Source organism: Ambystoma mexicanum, chromosome 6p (genome assembly GCF_040938575.1).
Source record: "Ambystoma mexicanum isolate Mex_15411 chromosome 6p, UKY_AmexF1_1, whole genome shotgun sequence".
NCBI lineage: Eukaryota > Metazoa > Chordata > Amphibia > Caudata > Ambystomatidae > Ambystoma > Ambystoma mexicanum.
The window spans coordinates 1,451,774,039-1,451,799,222 of NC_090935.1; the positions used below are offsets into that span (position 1 = coordinate 1,451,774,039).

General features: G+C 45.8%; 2 protein-coding genes across 6 annotated transcripts in view; one reads left to right on the forward strand and one right to left on the reverse strand.

The window, feature by feature from the left end:
• The window catches only part of LOC138510510 (zinc finger protein 777-like), a 367,312-nt gene extending 345,304 nt beyond the window's left edge, over positions 1–22,008 (reverse strand). For both annotated transcript variants that reach the window (XM_069626210.1, XM_069626209.1), the window contains exon 1: positions 21,721–22,008. In XM_069626210.1, coding sequence (XP_069482311.1) covers positions 21,721–21,744 — 24 coding nt within the window. In that variant the 5' untranslated portion in view covers positions 21,745–22,008. The remainder of the gene's footprint in view (positions 1–21,720) is intronic.
• A 790-nt stretch (positions 22,009–22,798) lies between these two features.
• Positions 22,799–25,184, forward strand: part of LOC138510511 (zinc finger protein 189-like) — a 285,778-nt gene continuing 283,392 nt past the window's right edge. For 2 of the 4 annotated variants that reach the window (XM_069626211.1, XM_069626212.1), the window contains exon 1: positions 22,801–23,234. In XM_069626211.1, the coding sequence (XP_069482312.1) occupies positions 23,193–23,234 (42 nt within the window). In that variant the 5' untranslated portion in view covers positions 22,801–23,192. Of the gene's footprint in view, positions 23,235–25,184 lie in introns of all 4 variants that reach the window. The other 2 variants (XM_069626213.1, XM_069626214.1) reach the window with 2 other exon arrangements.

A 25,184-nucleotide genomic window follows, 5' to 3' on the forward strand; every position in this document is an offset into this window, starting at 1 on the left:
CTGTGTTCTTGCTTGTCTTGGCTACTAGGCCACCTGGTGAGTTTGCCTGTGCTGTGCACTCCCTCCTCTATCCTTCATCCTATCCTCCATTGCCCCTATGGCACTTACCATCACCCCTATCTACTCTAACTGCTATACTATCACATATCCTCCCTCATGAAATCTGGAAGAAAAGAGCTTACAAAAAAAAATAATAATAATAATAAAACCACATCTTTGCCACTAACCCTGGCCTACCCATCGCAGACAACTATGTCAGCGCAACTTCCAAACAGATGCACTATAATCCTCTTTTCTGTCCCCTGTCCATATCTATGGACTCCCCATCTTATCTCCTCTCTCTCCTCTTGCATCTTCACCCATTAATGGTGGCACTAGATAGGAAGTACTCTTGGTGGGCTTCCTATCCAGTTGTATCATTAACGTCTATCACAATGGCACCATCATGGCTCGGGATCCTCAACCCAACCTCCTCCTCGACCGGCGCTTGCTGTCCCTCATCAACTTCCTTCCCACACCTTCTACTCCTTCCTCTCCCTCCGTCGCCCCTCCTTTGATTGGTAAACCGCGCTCCTCCGGGACCTCTGCATTTCGCTCTCCCTGCCCATTCTCCCCTCTGGTCCTACTCACTCGGTTGGACACTCTCTCAATGCCTTCATCCACACTGATCTTATGCTCTCCTTCCCACTCACCACCCCACTCTCTTGGTCAGACCATTCTCTCCTCTCACCTGGGGCCTCTCTGCCATCTGACAGCACCTGCCCCAGCCCTGCTAACCTCATTCACAAACATCTGTCTGATGAAACAAGCGTCAGCTGCTGCCTTCGCATCTACCTTCATCCTACCCTCTCCCCTACTGCACACTACCTCAGACTCCGATCTCAGCAACCTACATCTTGCCATTACTAATAACCTTGGCACTCTTGCCCTAGTCATGAGGATCTGCCTGAAACATGCCTCCAAGCATAACTCCTGGTACGACTCTGAACTTGCAACCCTGACACACAAGTGCAAAGCTGAGGAACAAAATCTGCAGACCTCGGGCTCACCCTACGACAAACTGGTCTGTCGCCTGTTCCAAAGGCAATACTGTCACTCCATTTGCTTCAAGAAAAGGGCCCACATCCTGGCTTGCGTCTCTGGTACATCCAACAACACTGCTGAACTTTAAATTCAGTAAGGAAATAGCCAACCCATTTGCAGTCTACACCTCACCTCTTCCCTCCCAGGCCCTCTGCAATGCATTGGTCACACACTTCACTGCGAAAACGCAGGACATCCCGAGTACCCTCTCTTTCCCTCCCCCCTGCCTCCTATGGCCGCCCATCCCCCCCTTCTGCCTTCCTCTCCTCCTTCTCTCCTATAACACCTGATGAGGTTACCAGAGTTGTCTGCTCTATGAAGCGCTCCTTCAAACAGGTCTCACCCTGTTCCCCCAGAACCATTAAGGACAATATCGGCTCACTTGCTGATTTCTGCAACTACTTTCTTGCTACTGGATCTTTCCCTTCTTCTCTCTGCGCCCCCTCCTGAAAAAACCTTCTACAGACTTTTCTTGTCCGGCTAACTACCGCCCCATCTCTATCACCCCGTCCCTTGGAAAACTCTTGGAGAGGCTGGTCTTCTCCCAACTAACCCAGCACACTGAACTTGTTGGTTGCCTACACAACCATCAATCTGGATTCCGAGCATCCAGAGGTATGGAAATGGCTCTTCTGAACACCCGTGAAGATATTCTTGCATCTCCCGATTCTAACTCTCCAGCAGTTCTCATTCTACTTGATCTCCTCTCCTCTGCATTTGACACTGTCAACCACTCCATCCTCATTAAACGGCTCCACGATACCCTAGGTATCTCAGGGCGGGCACTGGACTGGCTGACAGCCTTCCTCAATGACCGCCCATCCCAGGTTATTCTGGGCTCTATCTCCACCTGCAGCGTCCCCCATGGCTTCAACCTTTCTCCCGTAGCTCTTCAACATCTATCTTGCTCCGCTCGCACACCTGATTTCCACCTTCTCCCCTAACTTCCAGTGTTACGCAGATGATACACAAGACTTCTTCAAACTTCCATCTGATCCTCTCCTTACTTCCTCCATCATTCCTGAAGGCCTATCTGCCATCCAATCCTGGTGTGCCTCCAATGATCTCTGCCTCAATGGCAGCAAGACTGAGATCCTGCCCATTGGGACTCCTGCTCCCTCTTTCCTCCATTCACTCTGGCCCCCCCTCCTTGGGCTCTCCGGCTTTTCCTTCATCTGAAGCAAGAAACCTTGGCGTTCTCTCCGACTCCTCTTTTCTTTCTCCCTCACATTCAGGACCTTGCGGAGAATGCACACATTCAACTCCACTTTCTCAAAGGAATCCTTCCTTTGCTCACTTCTCCCCAGAAACTCAAGGTCTACAGAGCTCTGGTTCTCTCTAGGCTAGACCACTGCAATAACCTCTTCCTTAATCTACCCTCTTCTTCTCTATGCCCCCTCCAGCTAATTCAGAACAGGCCTGCAAGACTTATCCTTGGCCTCAAGTCTAGGGAGTGCATCTCTCCAGCCCTACAATCTCTCCACTGGCTCCAGGGTTGCTGCAAGGATCAAATTCAAATCCCTCTGCATCATCCATAAGGTTGTCTGGGGCCGGATACCACCATCTACAACTGGCTTTCATTAAATACTCTCCCTCCAGATCTTTACGTTCCTCCGGAACCAACTCTTTGTGTGTCAAGCGCTTCGCTAAACAGCGAGTTGATGGCCAATCTCTTTCCTCAGCTGGCTGCTGCCTGTGGAACAGCCTCTCCCTTCATCTTGAGTCAGATAATCCTCAAATTCCAGAAGCTCCTCAAGACCTTCATTTTCACCTCCTCCTTCCCTCCCTCCCTCCCTCCTCTTCTAAACTCAACATTTGCTGAGATTGATGACCAGGGCCCTTATGTGTCCGTCCGGCCCTTGGTATCCCGCACCCAATCACCTTCTGCCCCAGCCTGCTCGCAGCACTTGCCTAGGCACCCACTGGCCTGCGCTATCAGAGGTCTGCACTTCCCTACTCATTGGCAGCTGATCACCCTCCCCAAGTCACTTAACAGCTGCTTACCAAAAAGCACTTACCCTCCCCCTCATCCCTTCTCTCCGTCTGCACTTGCACGGTCTGAATGCTCACAAGGCCTAGTAGGTCTGCCTCTATCTTTCATTGTTTTATTTGCATTTCATTCCCATGTTCCCTCTCTGTTGCCCTGTGGGCGCTTTGAAACACAATTAAGTGCCTCACAAATGCACAATAAATAAAAAAGATTTGAGTTTAACATCCTTGCACATTAGATTTAGGTTATTAGTGTTACAGACAGAAGCAGGGTTTTTGGACACAATGGTGACTGACTATTTGTTTAACATCCTTACGTTTTCCTTAGATTTCTTTGAGGCAGGGAACCCCTCCTAGCTTTAGAGACAGACCGTTTTTCAGCCTTTTACTGGATAATAAAAGTGTATAACCAAAACTATGGCACCCTTTGTGTCCAAGCCTTACTTCTGCACCCCTACACTGGGCAGGACCGACTTGGGAGTTTTCCTGTATGCCCTTCAGTGGTCTGTCTAAGCACACTATTGCTTCACAAAGCTTCTGAAGCCACTAGCGGCCGGGCTTGACCCGCAGGGAACAAGAATGATCATTTATCTAGATGACATGATCCTAATGTCATAAAACAGATCTCTTAACGACAAATGCAGATGGCGGTATCCCTTTTGCAGAAGTTGGGGTTCCTGATAAATTGGTACAAGCCAGACCTAGTGCCAGCTTACACAATAAGGATGATGCTAACAAAAGAGCATACCTCCCTCAGGCAACTAGTGAGGCTAGTGGACTTATTGGCTTCTTCAATCCAAGCAATATTTCACGGCCCTTTGCATTATCGAGCTATTCTAACATTTATGAAGAAGGCTAGGGTACGATCAGTCTGTCCAAATATCCAATGATGCCAGGATGGAGAAACACTGGTGGTTGGATCATATGAAAGCATGGAATAGCAGAGCAATCTTTAGGAGCTTTCCAGACATCGTGTTAGAGTTGGATACCAGCAGGTCAGGATGGGGAGCCCGATGTGGTGCGATGGCCACTGGATACAAATGGATACCGGACAAACTCTTGATGCAGACCAATTGTCTGGAACTTCTAGCGGGCTAATTTGCCATCAAGGCGCTGACTCCGCAGACACTGAAGTTTTGTGTCCTTTTCAGAATGGACAACATCTCAGTGGCGAGCTATATAAATCACCTAGGGTGCACAAGATCAAGACTCCTAGCTGAACTAGTCAAACAATTTCTGGTATATGTCTGGAGAGGAACATTTCAGTGACAGCCGAGCATCTGCCTGGACTAATCAACACAGAAGCAGGCTGGACCTCAAGGTTCCAGAGAGAAGCCAGTGTTTGGAAGCTGCACAAAAAGGTCTTACTGAGGTTGATGAAGATGTGGGCACCGTGCAGCACAGATCTGTTTGCCTCACGGACCAACCATTAGTTGAAGAGAGTCTTCAGCTGGAGGCCAGACACAGAATCCGTGGCAATAGATGCCTTTTTGCGACAATGGGGCCAGCCAAGGACTACACCTTCCCTCCTTTCATCACAATCACGTGTAGACTAGCCTTTGTGTGTAGGCACTGGGTCAGAGTGATCCCGATTACCCAGTTTTGATTGGCGCAGCCATGGTTTCCCGACCTCCCAGAGCTCTCAGCAGGGATGCCAAGCAGATCCTATATGATCCAGTAGAGCGAGCGTGGATGATTTCTGGCGTGCCTAGAGAAAGCCAGGACTTTCGGAAGTTAGTTGATTTATCTAGAGCTCATGGGATACACGAACAACAAGATCATATAAAGCAGCTTGGAATAGTAGGTACATGGTAAGGGGTACAAATCCTGTTACAACCAATGTGGTTGCACCAACTAATTACCTGGCAGGGCTAGCAACAGGAAATAAGGGACTACAGGACAGTCAACATACAGGTCAGCGATTTCAGCGAGACACACCACGGTTGGTGTCAAGGGCTTTCGACTCGAGGCCGCCAGCTATGAAGTAATCCCTACCATGGGACCTTAATAAAGTGTTCAGACTGTTCCCATCTTGGACACATATTGAGCAACTATCCAGGAAAGCACTGTCAGCTAAGTGAACTATGCTTCTATGCTTGATCTCATCTATCACAGTATTAGAACTGGATACAACAAGCAGGAATTTCTCTCCCGAAGGAGTTATGTTCCATATTACTAGGAGGAACAAGACAAGCATTTCAAATGTGCCATACCCACCTTTTCCTGATCAACCTAAACTGGTGGGGTGTTAAGTAGTTTATGAGGAGGTAATAGCCAGGCCCAGACAAACCAGGGAATCTCAATTAATAGGGCTTACTAAATCGCACAAAGCTGTGTCATACACTACCCTGGTGAGAGGAGTCAAACGGACCATGGTCACGCAGTGAAAGAAATCCACAATTTGGGAGTACAGTCTGCTGTGGGAGCTATACACACTGGAGCATTCTAAGCAGGTGCCAGACTAGAAGATGTTATGAGAGCTGCAGACTGGTCAGGGGACTCAGTCTTTAAAACATTATAATTCAAGACTAACAAGTTAATTAGCAGTAAGTAAGCTTTAAAAGCATAATACGGGCCTGCGGTCTTGCCATAGATTACAGATTTTCCATAAACATTTAGGAAAGTCATGATTCTATTAAAGACATGGAGGTGAAATACTATTCGCCCTTGCAAAAGTGAGGTATTGATGTATGACCTAATCAATGAGGAAAGTTCGATAATTTGTGTAGAAATGGGATCTATTCAAGAAAGCTTGTACAACATAATGTTTTTAGAGATGTATTAACAAAAGTAAATGTTTATTTAGGATATTGACTAGCCCACCCAAATTCATTTCAGGAATGGAGGCGAAATCAGCGTAGCAGAGCTCAAGTTATTCGATTTTGTGGAAGTTCATAATGTTTGGGGTATTTCAGTAACAAAGAGAACATAGAGAATAGTTGCATCAAAGAAGAGGATTTGGTTTCCTGCTGAGGGAAGTTAAATGCTTCGAGTGGACTGTGTTTGTAGGAAGTGGTCAGATGTTCTCTTGTTAAACTACCCATTTATCCTGGGTGTCCTTGGGAAATGTAGTAAAGTTTAAAAGTGAATTCTTTCCAATGACACTAAAGATAGAGAAACATGATACTTTGTCTCTGTGTCCTTAATAGAACCATGACTTTTCTGAACGTTATTGGAAAATCGGTATTGTGGGTGGGACAAAGTGAGGGGCCGAACACTTTAATTGGAGGGAAAGGCTCCTGTAATGGAGGCTACTGTCACAAAAGTAAGAAAATGGGACGGGGAAGAACGTGAAGGTAACGTGCCATTTCTGCGCACCAATAAGGTGTGCCTGGAGTAACTGTGCGACGAGGACTGTATTCCAAGATGTGTGAATGAAAACAGAAATTGTATTTCGTAAAATCTACGCAAGTGGTTTTCTTATAAATGTTTAAAACTGGTACTTCCTTATGGGAATTCCAGACGAACATAAACACTCTTGGAGTGGGCCGTTCACAGTCCATCTCTTGAGGAATCAAGCTTAATTTCTGAAGAAAAGGAATCAAAGTGCCTGCGTCTGAACCACCATTACTGTGTGGGCTGCTCCTGCATCAAAACGTCCTGCTTCAACAAGGTGGAGTTTCAGAATTCAATACTTAAAGAAGTTGCATGACAGGACTTGCTTGTACCTCTTGACCAAGGGACAGGCTACGCGGGTGCTGCGGGCTGGGGCACCTGCAGGAAGAATGAATTTGGGGCCATGCCCCCTGCGGCAGAGAGAAGACGCAGTATGGATGGCCCTTTGTGTTGGGCTCCATACTGTGTCTCTACCTGCGCACCGTGGCACACTGGGAGTGTCACCTAAGCCCTCTCCGCCAGGCCCCGTATCGGTGGTTAGGCCTAGAGGGGAGGGCTGGCTATTGGAATTTCTTGCCCCTTCTGGGTCGCAGCACGGTGCAGCAGCAAACAGTTCTGCCTCCAGTAGGCCCACGCAGATACAATGCCAGCTGGCCTGATAACTCGAGGAGGAGGTATGTTTTTTTTTTCTCGTTATTTTGGCTCCCTCCTTCCTTCCTCCCCTACTTTCGTTATTCTTCTCCCTCAACTTTCCTTCTCCCTCTACTATCTCCCCCCACGGACCACTGCTCTCTACAGCCGAGTATTTTGTTTTTCCCGGTCCCTCAACACCCGCCCTTTCCACTCCCACCTGCTCCCTCAATATCGTTCATCCCACCGCGGGGGGGGGGGGGGTATCCAGCACTGTGAGAGTAGAAGGGGAGGGGTGTTGACCGAACAAAAAAACGTCATGTTACTCCCCCACCCCCCAAGTTCAGTGCGTGCGATTCCATACGTCTCATTCTTGCCCGCCTCCTCTCCCCCAGATCAACTTTTTTGGTAATATTAGTGGCAAATGGCATTTTAACACATAACAAAAAAAATAATAAACTGCAGAACCATTACAGATGCAGGAAACCCGTCTATTACAGCTCTGTCCAGGCTGTTGGGCAAAATACATGCAAACCTACGAATTTGCATATTTTTTACACTACATACATCACCATAGAAATATGAGCAATAAGAGTATTGCTTTAGTTTTACTCTCCCCATCCTGCATGCAAAGTCACAATAGCATAATTCAGATTAATGTGAGCCTAACAAATCCCCCTTGGGTTTTAAAGCCGTAGCAATTATTTTAAAACATCCTGCATTTTACACCCTTCTCATTTCTGATCACCCCATTCACATTTCTTAAGGGAAGAAAGTATCTGCCATTAGTCCCCTCGCATCAGTGCCTAATGGCTCCCTTTGTAGTGCTTTGATGAAACAAAGAGCAAAGTGTCAGGTCCTAGTACAGCTGCTCTGCTGCCGGAGCTCTGCGGGACGGTGTCCGGGCAGAGGGATACCTCGCCCGTTCGGCACCCTCATTGACAATGAAGTTGCAGAACAGGAAATGTGTCCTGCTGCCAGGACAATGAGAGTGTCGAGCAGGAACACTGTGCTGCTCGGCCCCTTCATTGTCCTGCCCGAGGGGCCGAACTGGAGTGGTGTCCCACTGCCAAATGTCCTGGTCTGGCTATTGAAAGAGCCCCTGTGAGGGCAAGCTGCCCCACACAGACCTGCCTACATTTGGAAATCAAAAGCCCTGACATTTATGTGGTCCGCTGTGCGTGCACTCCTCGCAGCACTCTTCGCAGAACCTATAGGTACTATAAACTATGCCCTTGCCTCCTTGCCATGAAGCTCTCTGGTAAACCTAACCATCCTGCATGATATGTACATCCTGTAAAGGACCTCTCTGTAATGGGGTGGCTTGCAGCAGTAACCCGATCAGGCTAGAGTGTAAAATCTGGCAACAAATTCCGACTAAAATGGAACTGCATGCCCATACCCAAATAACTAAGTCTAGGAGTTAAATCGGAAAGTGCTGCTAAGGAATACAGACAAATGCACAGGGTAGGTGAGATCTGAGGGTTTGCTGTATGGGGAAGGGGGGGAAAGAGAATCTCTTTCATGATGGTGTACGGAGGACATTCCGCGAATTGGGGAACCAACGTGACTGGTCTGTGGGATAATTCCTGATGTATGTAGTAATTATATGTAGAGCCATAGGACACTGGCAATTGCTGCCAGAGTAATTAACATTAGGCACTTCTCTAATGTCCAACATAGGGAGACAGAGGGAGGCCCATTTCCACAATCTACCGTACACTGCTAGATTTCATGCACAAAAGCGGAATAAAGGCTAAGGAAGGCTAAGGATAGGGAGATAGATTTGGGTACACTGCTGACAAATACACAACAGAGTACAATATACATTTACTTTAATAATATAATGTGTGACATATGGTTCCAAATTGATACAGCATAACATACTGCGCAGAATATACCTGACCCCAGTGAGACTTATGTACCAGGCTGCCCCAGACTTAATTATTAGATGCAAGAACAAGCGTGCAGGCATGTTACACGTTATAGAACTGTTCTGTCCTACAACATTTATGGCAGAGTGTGCTGTTATAGATATGTGATGTGTGAACTACTGGAATTAAATCCCCATAGTATGACCTGTTGGAACAGTACATCACCTACACCGCTCCCCCACAGAGCTGCCTAGATTTGGAAAACAAAATCCCTAGCATTTATGTGGTCCCGCTGTGCATGCACCCCCTGCTGCACCTAAAGGTACTACAAACTATGCCCTCACCTGCTTGCCACACCTTAGGTTAAATTATAAAAAAGGGAATATGTATAATCACAAAAAACAAAGTCAGACAACGCTCCGAGCTCCGGAAACAATATCCTCTTTGTTCAAGAACAGCACAGCGGAGGGGAAGCTCCCTACTGATGGCACGTTTCGCCCTACTCTGGCTTCGCCCAGGTGCGTATACACATACATACATATTCAGAGTAGGTTTTACTTCACAAAAGGACATGCGCCACAAAAATGCTCTGTACAACTGAGATTTGGTTGAACCTTGCTCGAGGTTTCATTTCGGTTTCATTTGGCCCTTTGTGATAACACGTGTTTCGGCATTAGCTCTGCCTTTTCCAAATCAGCCCAAAACAGAAAATAAACCTCGAGCAAGGGGCAACCAAATCTCTCTACAACTGAGCTTTTTTGTGGCGCATGTCCTTGTGTGAAGAAAAACCTACTTTGAACCTGTAACCCAGAGTAGAGGAACTCTTTGTCTCAGATTTCTCTTCACACTCATGCAACACCTCTGATGGAATTACAGTATAAATAGGGCGTGGGGGTCAATAAGTTGATATCAAACAAGTTCCTCACAACTTTCATACACATAATACATATACACACACACACACACAAACTATGTCAAATGAACATTTGATATTAGGAATCTGAACACCACCACCTCAATTGCAACTTACTATCAGCTTCTCTCTCCATCTACCTTGCTACCCTATCTCTCTGCTCTATCCCCTCCCCCCTGATCCGTACAGCTTACTGACTGGTCCCTTGGCGAGTCTCACAGGTCCCTGGCACCCCCGCCAGTCCTCTCGCACTTGCCTCATCATCACTGCACTTTGTCAATGACCCAAGAGTGGCATCTCTCTGCACTTATCCCTGCCATTACCAACTAGGCGCACTTGGTCTTCCGCACCCACGCACTGTGCCCCGCCTCCACCCCCCCTGTGACCGTCTGCACACTTACACGATCCGAACGTACCATGCCTGACGATCCGCTGTTCTGGTAAGTCTCCCCCCCCCTGTCTTCCCTCTCTGCATGGTGGTGGCGGCACATAATTATCAGACATATTCGCAGTTACCTCTACTGTAAAATGTAATTTATGCACTTACTCTGCCTGTGCAGATTATCATCGTCTCAGAGGTTCAAGGGCTCTGAACAAATGTTAATTTCCCCCTTGTTCCCTCCCTCCTTGAGCACTTTGAAACACTTGCTTTGTGTATAGGAGCTTTACAAACAAAACATTACCATACCATACCATCACTAATGCATTTTGACCTGCAAAAGATTAACCCCATTATATTTTTCAAAAGTATAGCTGGGGAACCGAGACAAGATTGGCGGCTCGGGGAGGGGCATGTGCCAAACTCTGGCTTGAGGTTTGAGCCAGTACCTGGTTAAAACACTGGCCAAACTGAGCTTGCTTGTGAAATAACAAATTTTTGCTTTTTTTAAAAACACACATGTCCAACCGATGCTACGAGACACTGACTGGGATTGATCTTGGAGGCCCTTACTGCAGAGTTTAGAAATGACGTGGAAGTGTTTTTGACTGGACTGCTGGTCAGGTACTGTTGACTGACAACCAAAAGAGGCTCTAGAAATAATTTTCAAAGTGGCCCCATATCAGCAAGCTCAACCCTTTTCCTATGAGATCCTTTTGAAATAAAACAGGTTATCATACAAAAGAGGCCAAATCTCCAGAGTTCCCTATAGACCAGTCCACCCCCCAGAGTATGTTGCCGTGCATGTCGGGTCTTTTTCCTTCATAAGATTAGTGTGGTAAACCCATGGTAGCTGGCCACGTATGTGCTAAAGAGTGATTTAGAACTCATCCAGAACAGGCTGCGAGACTAGTCCTTGGCCTCAAGCGCTCTGATCGTATCTCTCCAGTCCTGAAATCTCTTCTTTGGCTCCCTGTGGCTGCAAGTAGTAAATTCAAGACCCTTTGCATTGTCCACAAGCTTTCTGGGACATGGGCCCACAATACCTTCAACTCACCCTCCGTAAATACATTCCTACTTGAGCTCTTCGCTCCTTCACCTCCAACTCCCTCAGGGACAGTCGCTTCTCCAAGAAACGAGTTGGGGTTAGATCCCTTTACTCGGCTGGGGCCTGCCTTTGGAACAGCCTCCCTGCCTCTCTGAAACTTGAGGAGAACCATCTTCGGTTCCCGGAAGCACCTCAAGACCTTCCCCTTTGCTTCTGCCTTCACTCTTCCTCTCCCCTGCTAATCTGTCTGCTTTGGCACAGGGTACCTGGTTATCCTCTGATTCAGGCCCAGACCCCTGCCCTCCCAGCCACACACCTGCACTGCCTCTTGGCAACCCCTGTACTTGGGTCTGTATCTGCAACCCTACAGTCCCCTTCCAGCACTTATCAGACACTCGTTGTTACACCTTATTCTTGCACTTACCACCTGCACTACCTGTTGTTGTTCTATCACGTGTTCAGCATTTTCCACTCCCCCTGCCCCTCGCACTTTTCCCCTTCCCTCTCGCCTGCACGTTCTCAAAGTCACTGGGCCTAGTAAGATCGTTGTTTTTGTTCTCCCTTGTTTCCCCTCCCTTGCCTCGTCATGCTCCGAAACACTTGTGTATGGGTGCATGTCACGACTCGCTCCCTTCGCTCCCGTTCCCACCACTTGGGGGCATGATTTGGGGTTTATTCCCTACTGGACTTTTCCTCCGAACCTTATGCTACAGTGCTGTGATGAATTGGGAGCGCTAAATCCCTATTTTCCAAGCTACTTCCCTTCCGGATCCATTCCAGGTTTTTGGCAGCCAGCATGCTTCTTTAGCCGGTCAAGTGGCACAGCGAGTAGAGCGCTCGCTTTGACACCCGTGCAGAGCCTGTTAACGCAGGTTCGAATCCCGGCGGGGCCAAACTCAGCCTTTCATCCTTCCGAGGTCGATAAATGAGCACCACACACCGTGGGTAATAATAAGCAGCGCTCGGATACCTGAGGGTTTGTAGCGCTATATAAAAGCCTAATTATTATTATTATTATTATTATTATTAACCAAATGACTATTTTTCCCAGAATGCCTGGCCCACTGCTTCACCTCCACCCTTGCAGGACAAGGTTGGGTGGAGGATAGGCAACACCTGTGGCTGCAGGTGCAGCAATCAGCACACCTGAGGCGTGTGCTCGTTAAGCAGCTTTAAAAGCCTCAGTCTTACTTCAGTCCAGCGCTGGTCATCGTTTGCAGTGTTCCTGTTGTGACTAGTCCCTTGTTCCTTGCCTTTGTACCTAGTTCCTAGTTCCTGTTTTCTTGTTCCTCCGCCCTGAATCTCGGATTCATGCGCTAATTGATTTCTGCTCCCTTGATTCCCTTTTTGTCTTCCTCTGTTTGCAGGCAGCATTTCTCAGTGCTTTCCCCTTTTAGATGCAGCCCAGTTTGTCTGTGTTCTATATTTCTTTGACTCTGCCCTTTGCTGCTGTAAACCCATATGCCTTAGCCTTCCTCTTAGATTAGCTTCCTGTCTTTTCCTTGGAGGGGTAGGGAGAAGTTTGCATTGGTTATTTCGTTTTTCCCTGCTCCTGATCCTTACTTTCTATTGGGATCCATTCCATGTTTTCCATTGCACTTCTGCATTTATTTCCCATTTGATTATTAGGTGTGGTGTGCGGTTGTAGCTAGCTCCTGTGTGATTCTTATGTTTTCCTCACTAATTTGTAATCACTATTCCAACTTAGGTATTTAGTTTTCCTCCCATTGCTGTTCTAGCCTTTCTGGGTCCCAGTTTCATCAACAGGATTCGTGGGCTAGCTGACATTCAAGAGGTTTATCTCGTCCTCGTGAGTACAGTTCTTTAGTTCCCTTATTTAATACCATCAAGAGTGTTAGTTCACAGATCCTGTCATTGCTTGCCCTCCACGTGGGTTTAGCGCTGTCAGTACCTGTAACAGCAATTGGGGGTAAGGCGCTTGCCGACTTTCCTCGCGGTCAGGTGCTTACCCCACATCCCTTTTCATATATCGGTTTTGTTGTCACACTCTATTTGCACTCCTGGGTTCTAGCATACATGAGTCGTTGTTCCTGTGTACACGTAGTTTAATTCGAAGCTATTCACTGTGTGATTTAGTGCACATTTCCCTTGCCATATTCGCTGCCTTTGTACTCGCCTGACTAATCCTGACAGAATGACCAGCCTAAAATTCCCATTGAATATGGCAAGTTTAAGAAAGAAAGGCAGCAAGGCCTCTAACAAGTTTGTACAGAAAGCTTCCCCTACATTTACCTGTGACAATCAAATCACTAGTCCTGACTTAAATGAACTCCTTGTCACGAATGGGCATTTACGTGCAAAGTATTTTTCCCATAGGATGGCACATCCTACATTGCCTGATCCTAGTTCTATCTTTTGTTTTGATCCCGATTCTATGTCAGCGCAAGCCTTAGCCGCAGAAAACAACACACTGTTAGACTTATTATACAAGAGTACCTCTGTTGTTGAACCCCATGATTCCAGTTGTGCTTCACCTCAGATAGAACAGTTTCATGGTACAAACATAAAGAATGGAGGGGTTCCTTGCATAACTTCTGTTTTCTACCCTCAGTCTAAAGCATACTCCTTTGCACAGGTACATACTGTAGTCCCTAATGCCAAGAGGTCTAATGTCAATAGTTTGCTTAAGGGAAACACAGACCAAGTTGGTAAGAGAAACTATAAATCACAGAACCTGCAAGCAGTAGAGGACAATGTACAATCGGTGCACATCCAGATTGCTAGTGCGGGATCCAGCCCTGATGCCACTATGCCTCCCCCTGTGCCTACTGATAGTGATGTACAGTTAATGCAGGGCATGCTAAGAGCTAAGCTTGTTGAGTTAAGACAAGAATTCATTTCTTTACAAGAGGAGAATAAAACCTTGCACTCTTTACTGAATACACCTCAGACTTTATCTGTTGATGTTGAGGAAGTGAACACTGTTCAGCCCCTGAGTGCAGAGACTTTGGTAAACCATGATATTTGTCAATATGTTAGATCTATTGGGAGTGAAGGTCTTTCGTCTAGCACAGCGCTTAATCTGGGCACAGTTTCTAACAATTGTTCTGCTGTTTGTCAGGGATTGCAGTTAGCTGAAGATTTACAAGCCACTCCTTTACCTAAAATTTCCTGTGTAGCAGTTTGTCATAATTCTGAGCTAGCACACATACAAGCTTCTGATTTCCAAACACAATCCACAATGGTGGCATACACAGATTCAGTCACTACAGTAGGCTTAGGCCCTGCTCTTGATACAGCTGCTGAGACTGAAGTAGATGTTAAAGCTGATGTGGAAAACGATGTTACCTCTGGGTTCACTCTTCCTTCTGCCAATTCTGATCAATACGAACAGTCAGAGACAGTACAGATTTCATGTTCTGATGGACTCATTACACAGTATACAGAACCAAAAAACCGGCAGACGATTCCTGAACTGTTGATTGATAATCTGCCTCTTTCAGAAGCTAAAACAGAGGAATGGACAATTGACGAAATCCTGATTAACAGAGACTTTACTATGGTGATTCCACTGGTTGATTTTGACTTCTACAAAGAAATAGACTCTGTGTCACCCACTAAAGAAAGCGACTGCAAGGGTACAGCTCAGTCTTTGGTTACTGGTGCCAAGGAGTCTACTGCCCTAAAGGTGCCCTCCATTCCTGAGCCACCATTGTGTCTGTCAACTTCTGAGACTTCTGTCTGTCCTCCTACAACCATTGACTCTTCTATGATCCAATCCACAGCCCTGCAGTCATCTTTGGCACACATGTCTTCAACCAATGAACCGCTGCCATGTCTGCCATTTACTCAAGAGCCAGTCCCAAAGACCTGGACATGTTTGTATCCAGCAACCGAGATTGCTTCAGCTTGCATGCCTTCAGCCTCAAGGTTTCCCCTGGCCTGCCTGTCTTCAGCTACAGTGACTCATCCTGCAGATCATCCTTCAGCTTTAGAGCCTCCGGTAGTCCATCAAAGGTGCATGTCTTCAGTCCCGTAGTATACTGAGTATTTACCTTCAGTTCATGAGACGCCTGTATCCTGCTTAGCCTCGCTGCCAATATCAGAGGTATACCTGTCTACACCATCAGATCCTGCTGTATTTTCTTCTGCTCCAGCGATTCCTCCTGAATCCCAACCATTTACTGTCGATGAACGTCTAGCTTGCCTTTCTTTTGCTTCAGGAGGAGCACCAGAATGCCTGCCTTTTCCACAAGACGATTCTCCCAACTGCTTCACTTTAGCATCAGAGCCTCCTAAAAATGCAGCATCAGAGTTTGAGACTTTTGCCAGCTCCCGCTTCAGAGTCATCAAGCTGGACCAAGTGGTGAGTCAGAACCACTCACCTGGGTGTGCACAGGGGGTGGTGCAGACCGGCGTATTACCTACAGGACTTGTGCAACAGAATTCCGCCAAGAAGCACCAGTTGGGTGCTAGTAGCCAAAGGAAGGGAATGACTGCTGCAGTTCAAAATGTGTCTGTTATTGCTCATTCTGCGAGTGTGCCTGAAATACCAAGTACTGCGTCTATCACTCCTATCAGTATGCCAAACGTCCCTGCTGTTGTATCCCACGTGCAACAAGGTGGTTACACGACTGTCACCAAGAGTACCAGCCTTGTACAACCCATTGGACTTTCAGGTCTCCAAGGCGTAGAACATGTGCAGTCAAACCTTAGTCACTTTCAACCACAAGCCTTTTCCCAGATGGATGACAGAAGAAAATCTGAACCTCTACCTCAGCCGCCACCTTCTCTAATGGCTGAACATAAACCTTTCCTGAAGCCAGCAATTTCCTCACCTCCCGCATGTCCACTCTCGGCAGAAAGGCTAACAGGGCTTCTACCATTGTCTAAGGCATGTTTCACCAGCCTGCCTCCCTCCTCAAAGACTTTTAAGTGTCCACTCCCAGTGACTGAGCTTCCTGGACCTTCCAACTCTGCTTCAGGTCCTGCAAGTCCTTCATGTCTTTCTTCGAACCATGAGTCTCTTCCTCACCAGAAGCCACCATTTCCATCAGTGCCACCTCCAAAGAAAAAGCACTCCCATCATGGAAAGAAGATGTCTCGTGCGGGTGGCGGGCACCAGAAGACGGCCGTAGGAGGTGGTATACTGTCACGACTCGCTCCCTTCGCTCCCGTTCCCACCACTTGGGGGCATGATTTTGGGTTTATTCCCTACTGGACTTTTCCTCCGAACCTTATGCTACAGTGCTGTGATGAATTGGGAGCGCTAAATCCCTATTTTCCAAGCTACTTCCCTTCCGGATCCATTCCAGGTTTTTGGAAGCCAGCATGCTTCTTTAACCAAATGACTATGCTTCCCAGAATGCCTGGCCCACTGCTTCACCTCCACCCTTGCAGGACAAGGTTGGGTGGAGGATAGGCAACACCTGTGGCTGCAGGTGCAGCAATCAGCACACCTGAGGCGTGTACTCGTTAAGCAGCTTTAAAAGCCTCAGTCTTAGTTCAGTCCAGCGCTGGTCATCGTTTGCAGTGTTCCTGTTGTGACTAGTCCCTTGTTCCTTGCCTTTGTACCTAGTTCCTAGTTCCTGTTTTCTTGTTCCTCCGCCCTGAATCTCGGATTCATGCTCTAATTGATTTCTGCTCCCTTGATTCCCTTTTTGTCTTCCTCTGTTTGCAGGCAGCATTTCTCAGTGCTTTCCCCTTTTAGATGCAGCCCAGTTTGTCTGTGTTCTATATTTCTTTGACTCTGTCCTTTGCTGCTGTAAACCCGTATGTCTTAGCCTTCCTCTTAGATTAGCTTCCTGTCTTTTCCTTGGAGGGGTAGGGAGAAGTTTGCATTGGTTATTTCGTTTTTCCCTGCTCCTGCTCCTTACTTTCTATTGGGATCCATTCCATGTTTTCCATTGCACTTCTGCATTTATTTCCCATTTGATTATTAGGTGTGGTGTGCGGTTGTAGCTAGCTCCTGTGTGAATGCTTATGTTTTCCTCACTAATTTGTAATCACTATTCCAACTTAGGTATTTAGTTTTCCTCCCATTGCTGTTCTAGCCTTTCTGGGTCCCAGTTTCATCAACAGGATTCGTGGGCTAGCTGACATTCAAGAGGTTTATCTCGTCCTCGTGAGTACAGTTCTTTAGTTCCCTTATTTAATACCATCAAGAGTGTTAGTTCACAGATCCTGTCATTGCTTGCCCTCCACGTGGGTTTAGCGCTGTCAGTACCTGTAACAGCAATTGGGGGTAAGGCGCTTGCCGACTTTCCTCGCGGTCAGGTGCTTACCCCACATCCCTTTTCATATATCGGTTTTGTTGTCACACTCTATTTGCACTCCTGGGTTCTAGCATACATGAGTCGTTCCTGTGTACACGTAGTTTAATTCGAAGCTATTCACTATGTGATTTAGTGCACATTTCCCTTGCCATATTCGCTGCCTTTGTACTCGCCTGACTAATCCTGACAGTGCAATACAAATAACATATCATATAATATAATTTACTGAAACCATAGGGAAGAAACAGATGGCATCTAATGTTTATCATACACAACACAACAGTAATAAGCATAATACATATATTCACACAGAAGGTGGACCCAAAACAATATTGCTGTCCAATAGTCTACCGTTTCTCAGGGGTAGTAGTTTCTCTTGCAACAGAGCACAGTGACCCAACTTTTTCCATAGCCTTTCTTCTGGCACAGCAATATGGTCTAGTGCAAAACCTGCCATAGCTTCAGGTGGGCATTTAGACCACCTTTGGGGTGAAGGTTATGTTCCGGTAAGCAGATCATTAAAAGCAACGCTGCCCTTTTCATCAAGAAATGTCTTTACTTGGTGTTTTCCCTTGAATTCCGGAAGTTGTTTTGGTGGTGGTGGTACTTTTTGCAGCTCAACTTTCTGTTTAGCAATCATGGTGTTGTCTCGTTCTCCCATCCTAGTGGTGTTGCTCCACCTTTTGAGGGCTGTTGCAACGTGGATGATTATAGAGGGGTGGAGTAGGGGCAGTGATGGCTTACTAGAATGCAACTGGAAGGCTTGTATCTCCTTACTCGACTTTAGCATATGCAGAACATGCTAGCCAATGTTTCCACTGTTCTGTGCTCCTCCCTTTCACCAAGTTGGCGACTAAGTGCAAACGTGGTGATATCACTGCCAGCGATATCACTTTCTTCAGGGCACCACCTTACCCCCCGGGAAATTCATACGTTTGCTCCCCTGCTCGACACATGCACATGTTTCCATTTGGTACACCTCCGATATGGTATTAGCCATTTCTTGGGGCGGGCAAGGGGGACGGCTGCCCAGGGCGCAGAGCTCGGGTGGGGCACAGGAAACAGCCCACCTAGCCAGCAGGCACTGAGCACCCGCCACTGGTGAAAAGTCCAGATTTCATTATACGAGGCTGCAACTTATGTTCAGACGCAAGTGCGGTTTCTGTCACTTGCAACCAGGCTAAGCCCATCATGTGATGTTTTCAGGTAACATGCTTTTTACCCCTGCCTGTGCCAGCCAGGCCATGCTGCTGTTACCTTACAAACCTCAGCGACGCATCCCCTTCCCACGCGCTCCAGCTGCCAAGCAGAAGCTGGCCCACTGGGGCTTCACAAGTAGTATCCCGTTTTTCACTGTTTGTGTGAACGAAGCATTTAACATGGGGGCTATATAGAAGCGATGGTTTTACACAGCGAGTCAATCTGATCGCTTTGTGTGTGCTTCTGCTCCAAAGCGTTACTTCCTGCCTCTCATCGTTTCATTGCCTACCCATCTCAGGAAAAGTGATATGATATGATATGATAGGTTATTTATAACGCGCTTAATACCCAGAGGTTTCTAAGCGCGGACCAAACCTGTGCTGCTCCATGCTGGTTTGCTTTCAAGGCGAGCACGTTGCCCCTGAGCTATTCTCCAGAGACAAGACAAGTGAAGGAAATTACACGTTAGTTATGCTGTGCAATCTTACTACATGTGAGCCATCAACCTGCATTAGTCAGAACGTCCACGCTGGATACAAACTTGATAGGATTTATTATTTCAGCTTTTTTTTGTATTCCTTTTTTCTTTTGTCAGGTGGTGGCTGTAGTATTCACAGGTGCATTGGTACAAATGTGTACTTGATTTACACTTTAATAAAATGTTTTAAGTCATCAAAAAGCATTTACAAGTCCACATGAAACCTTTTTCAGCATCATTGCCCATTTCTAGGTCCTGCACTCCTCTTGGGAAATCATTTGATGAGATTTCACTTTGCCCAGCTGATGCCAACTCATGCCTAACTTTGCATATATTTTCAGTGGCTTTAAAGTAATGTGGTCAATGCCTAAACAGAAAAAATATAAGTTTTTTTTCTTGGCTAAATTAGTATACTGCTTGAAAAGTTGGGCAGCACATGCTTTGTTCTGGTGACAAGGGCCTCATTACGAGTTTGGTGGCAATTCAGTGGTAAATCTGCCAAATTACCTAAAACTTACTGTTACCGCCACTTGGTCCCATGGGTTTACCATAGGATTACAAGTGGTGGTAATTCCCATATTTTGGAGTACGTAGGACACAATGGGGATTTACTGACAGTGGAATTACTACAGTCAATCTGCCAATTTTCTTTTGTTTGTTTTTATGCAGTGGCAGATTCACATACAGCTTTTTTTTCTGGAGGTAAATCTTTGCTCCCAACCAAACTTGTAATGAGGCCCATAGATAGATATTCCTTCCTTCTTCTGCACCACCTTCAAGAAGTAGACACCCACTGCCACACAACGAGACCCAGTCCAACACGGCATTCTTTAAATAGAACATTCACCCTTCCCTTTGTATGTGAACCATACCACTAACCCCCTCATTACATTTGAGACTGTTTTCCCTCCGAGGGTGACAATGCATGCTGGGGAATAATGTAGTTCTTAAGTCAATTACCAAACACACAGTATGGTTCAGATAGCTTTTAGCTTCTCACGTCACAAAGGTGCTTGTTTTTTTTAACCTGGGTAGCCCCACCCACACTTCAGTTCTCATTTATTCTCATGCATGTACCACCCTTCATGCCAGAAATGTAATTAGAGCATGAGAACAAGATGGCTGAAAACAGATTTGGCAGGATAAGTATTACATGAGATCGGGGGGAGTAGGTTCTAGACAAGCCAGGACTTCATTTCCTTGCTAAAATTGTTTCTTCACAAGAGTGGTAAATGTGACAATTATAATCCAGTGTATTGCATTTAAAGTAAGGTAATATAAAACCACATTTGTTTTGAATCCTTAAAATGAAACGGAAGTCGTTGCATGTGTATATCTGGGAAAAGGCTATGGGTCTCAAGAGCTTGAACGCGGAAGGGGGCTGAGGGAAAGGACAGCTGCAACTACATAACCCAGGTAAATGGGAACCACACAAAGTATATAGTTACAGTGTAATAAAAGACAGTGTGTCTGAACGTTCAAATGTTGCCAGCCTAGCTTGGCCGCCTATTGTACGACTCGCCATAGCCCTATATCAGATGTCTCAGATCTATTTCCTAAATATTTACTAAAGCTCTTCACCCAATAAGGGTTGCTGGGCGCAGTACACAACATAATGACACAAATCAACTAAATGTACAGAATTTGGGGCAACCATAAAAGAATGAAAAAAAACAGAAAAAGAAAAAAAAAAAAAACACAATTGTTGATTAATATATTTCAGAAAAAAATACTCCTGGGATCGAATCAAAACTCATTGTGTTTTGCATGCCACATTTTAAAGAGCACTAACATAGTGAAGGCAAGGCATGTTTAAAAAGATGAGCCTTCCATCCTTTTGTAAGGGAGATCAAGGAATGCATAAGACACTGCAGGAGGAGTTACATAATTGCAGTAGAGTGGAAGAAAAGCCTTGGTCTTATTACTGGTTTTGGCAAAATAGTTGCCTATCCAACCTCAAATAAGTCTAGTGCCTATTGTGCCTGGATCCTCTAATTATATGTTCTGTGGTCTAGGTACCCGGATTAAATAGGACAAATGTCTTGTAGGTAACGCTCTAACCATCAACAGGCAGTGACATGGAAGATGGATTTTATGGATCCAGTTTAGATACTAGCAATTCTGTCAGTACTGTTGGGTACTTTGCTTTTTATGTTTTCTTCTGTACAGTACTTGAATTGGAATGTAATAATACTAGTTTTATTTGAATAGCAGGGGCTTACTGATAGAGAGGGAGGGGTTGGGTCACGGGACACAGGTGTAATCTGGGAGTCAAATGTGCAGGTCGTGGGGTGGGGACGCATTCTAGCGATTCGTCCTGGGCACTGAATTGGCTAGATGCTGCCCTGGGTATTATTAGATCTGCCAGTTCGTGGTCTGTCTGTCGCAAATGCCAATTCGCAGACGCAGCCTTGGGCAACATATTCATTCAAAACTGCGCACAACTCAATAGGACATATGCCAACAATTACAGAAATAATGTAGCATGCATTAATCACGATGAAAGTCCTAAAGCAGAACATTCTGTCTCCTGCACAGCACACCCATCACTCACCTTTTCTGAATCCCGCAGTGACATTTCCCTCCTGGTTACGGATGGATTTTAAGAATAAAGGGCCAGGATACGATCTGTGATTAAGGGGCGGGTGATTATTATTGCGTTTCAAACGCACAGCTGTCCCCCTTGTAAACAAAAACTCTCAAAAAAGCAGTTCGGCAGCCATTCATAGTCACCATACTACGCGTGCCCAGAGCGCAAGATACTAATCGTCTGACAACGCTCAATGACAGTACCCACAGAAAGCGCGCTCAGAAGGCAGACACTGCCCTTCCACGGGGACTTCACGATCTGACAGTTTCCTGCACAGAAATAAAAGAAAGACGTAATTAAGAGTTTTAGACTTGCTTGGCAGAATTAAAACCCCTGAAGTCAGTCCCTAGAAAATAGGGCTGTGAACTTTAGAAGCATGCAGGCATGTTCAAATGATAGCATTGTAAAACAATAAAGTACGTTTCAATGATCTCTTGTAATGTAATTGGGTACGCTACTGTTACAGGAAGACTGCCCAGACGAACTGTTAAGAAAATGACATATTCATATTAGTCCACCTTTCATTTCAATCCTTTTTTTGTGAGATGGGGAAAGAAAAAATAACGGTATTTATATTTTCTGTTAACACGCTGCTGAATGGAAACCAGCAAGAGGACTTGGGCCTCTTGTACCAATCTTTGGCAGTTAGTTTACCATTTTACCCACCTGAGCAAAACAGTGTGCGAAATAATCAATATAAGCACAATAGAAAAAGGACTATCACAATGACCCACACTGTTGAAGTCTATCATCAGAGAGGAACGCTGTTGTCGGTCTGCTTGCCGTGTGTCGTATACATCGAATCTTTCTGTGGCGGCATAATCATAGGTCAACAGATAAAACAATTGATTTTAAGATTAAAACAATGTTCAACTTTATATTATGTTAATGTGTGCACATTTACAGTACACAATAATACATGACTATTCAAATTAAATATATTCTGTAAATAGAAACATAAGATATTGCATAATATAAAATAAAACGTTGCCACCGCAATATAGAGGCAAGAATAGACAGAATCTAATATCATTTCCAGGCAGTTGTTATTTCTGAAAGAAAAAAATCCCTTCTAAAATGGCCACCTCAGTCGCGTATTCACACACATTTAAGAAAAGACAAAATCCCAACATTCAAATTCTGTGCTTTATAACATTCCCCTCTTTATGGGAGGTTTAGACTCTTATTCGAGATGGGTGATAGTTTGTTTATATGTCCCTTGTGTTTATTTTTTCCTCAGTTCGGTTTATTGGGAATCTGAGCACTTCTGTGTGCCTACTGAGTTCATTTGAAGCTAACCATAAATCAAACAAGAGGTGTTCTTTTGGGGCTTTCCATAATCTGCTAATCTGAGCTCTTCGGGAGGGGTTAGTTTTTCCCCCAGTGTTTTTGAGGTCATTTGAGCTTCAGAAACTACTTCACTCTGAGAAATTACAATGAAAACCAGGGAGGACGTGTCCCACCATGTTGCAGAAAAAGTGAGTAACTTGCAGAGGGAATTACAAATGTCTTGTTATGTTATCTTGCATTTGTATAGCACCTCCTGTCATAGTTTATGGCATTGAAACACTTTTTATTGTATTGTGTTGTAGTTGTCATTTATATAGCGCCTTTTACCATACATGCCAACATTCCGAGGCACCTAGGAGGGAGATTTCTTCAGAGAAATCGGGAGAGAACAATTTCCCCATAGGAATGCATTGGGGAAATTACAGTTTTAGGTGGGAGAACGTGAAAAATGGCAGTATTTTTCCTTGAAAAATCGGTAGTCTCCCGCCTAAATCGGGAGGGTTGGCATGTATGTTTTACAATTATTATAGTCTCAAAGAGCTGGTTGTGGGTACGCCCTCGGGGACCAAGGTCCAGAGTGTTAGAAGTCTCAGAGTAGGATTAGAATGCGTGTGTGCGTGTGGCCAAATAAGGCTTGGCAGGGCTGGCCAGGCGCCGGTAGAAAAGCGACCCATGAGGTCAGGCATTTTGGATGGCGTGGGTGCTAGAGACTCACTATGTGTCCAACATGCCTGAGTTTATCATAGGTCTTTGCTGAAAACTGATGCCAGAGGTGTTGAGGCATAGTCTGGTGTAAGTAGACTGAATATTTATGTGGGTATCCAGTGATAATGGAGAATACAATTGCACAAGATGCTATAATAGAGAAACAAAAACAGAAAAATAAATCAAACATTTTAAAAACCAGATATGGTGGGTGGGGTAAGGGGTAAAACGGATGGGGTTGGGGTTGGTTTAAGCACATAGAGAAACGGGGAGTATGGGGGGATGTTATTGTTTTTGCTGAAAGCATTCTCTGTTATGTATTCTCTGTAATCAAGTAGAACCAATTATGTGACCAGTGTTAAGGTGAATTTCTGAACTCTGACCTGGTAGACAGAGGTTCAGAAGCCCAGCCTAGTTTCTTGGAACAGGGTAACCTTCTAGACAAGCCAGACCAATCAAGGTAGCATTGGCGTCAGTCAAGACTAGGTCTCAGGAGGGGTGAGAGTGATCGAAAGCCCACAATGAGCACACACAGTAAACAACACTACAAATTACTGTCTGTCGGGTGTATATATAAAAAAAACACATATATTTATTAAAGGCCTTTTAATCAAACACAAAGCAAATAGCAGTAATAACTAAACCAACATAACACTACTATAAAACATATATACAGTTACCAGTGGCCTAAAGGAATAGTGCACAGTAATGGTCCACAACCTGTGAAGAAAGGGAGCAGTGGAAATATACTTTAGGCCGTCCTTTGCTTATCAAACCCTAACTGAGAGGCTGTCCAATCCCTAAGAAGAGTGGAGCCTTATGCTACAAAGTATGTTTGGATGCAGATGCACACAATCGTGCGGTTGGGCAAAAACAGGGTCTCTTGCAGCGGCTGTAGCAGCTCAGGAAGGCGGGTGAGGCAGTGAAGAATAAGTCCCACTATTCGAGGAGGGTCTCCCCAAGAGGGCAGAACAGGATCCAAGAGTTGGGAATAGCTCGGTAGCACAGGCTACCTCGATAAAGAAGAGTGGTCCTCAGGGGACACTAGCGCGTAAAAATGGATGGATGCGCCAGGTGCCACCGGTAAGGATTGCAAGTACTCACCAACCCTCAGCGCACTCCGGACCAAACCTAGGCAGTCGAGTCCACTTCGGTTGCGGGTTCAAATCCTGCAATTGTGCGATTCTGCTGCTTTCAGGGGCTGAGTTCCATGGATGATTCCGTGGTGGGACAGTGGCCATTTCTCTGCTCCTGATGAAGGGTTCAGCTCAAATTCACTGCAGCTCGTCCCAGGGCACAGCGGGAACAGCAGCAGGGCACCCTCAAAGTTTGTCACCACGGTTGGGCAACACAGTGATCACGTGCCCTCGGGTTCAGGTGTACTCTGCTAATTCCAGACCTAGGACGCCTAGGTGTACGAAACCCGACTGGAG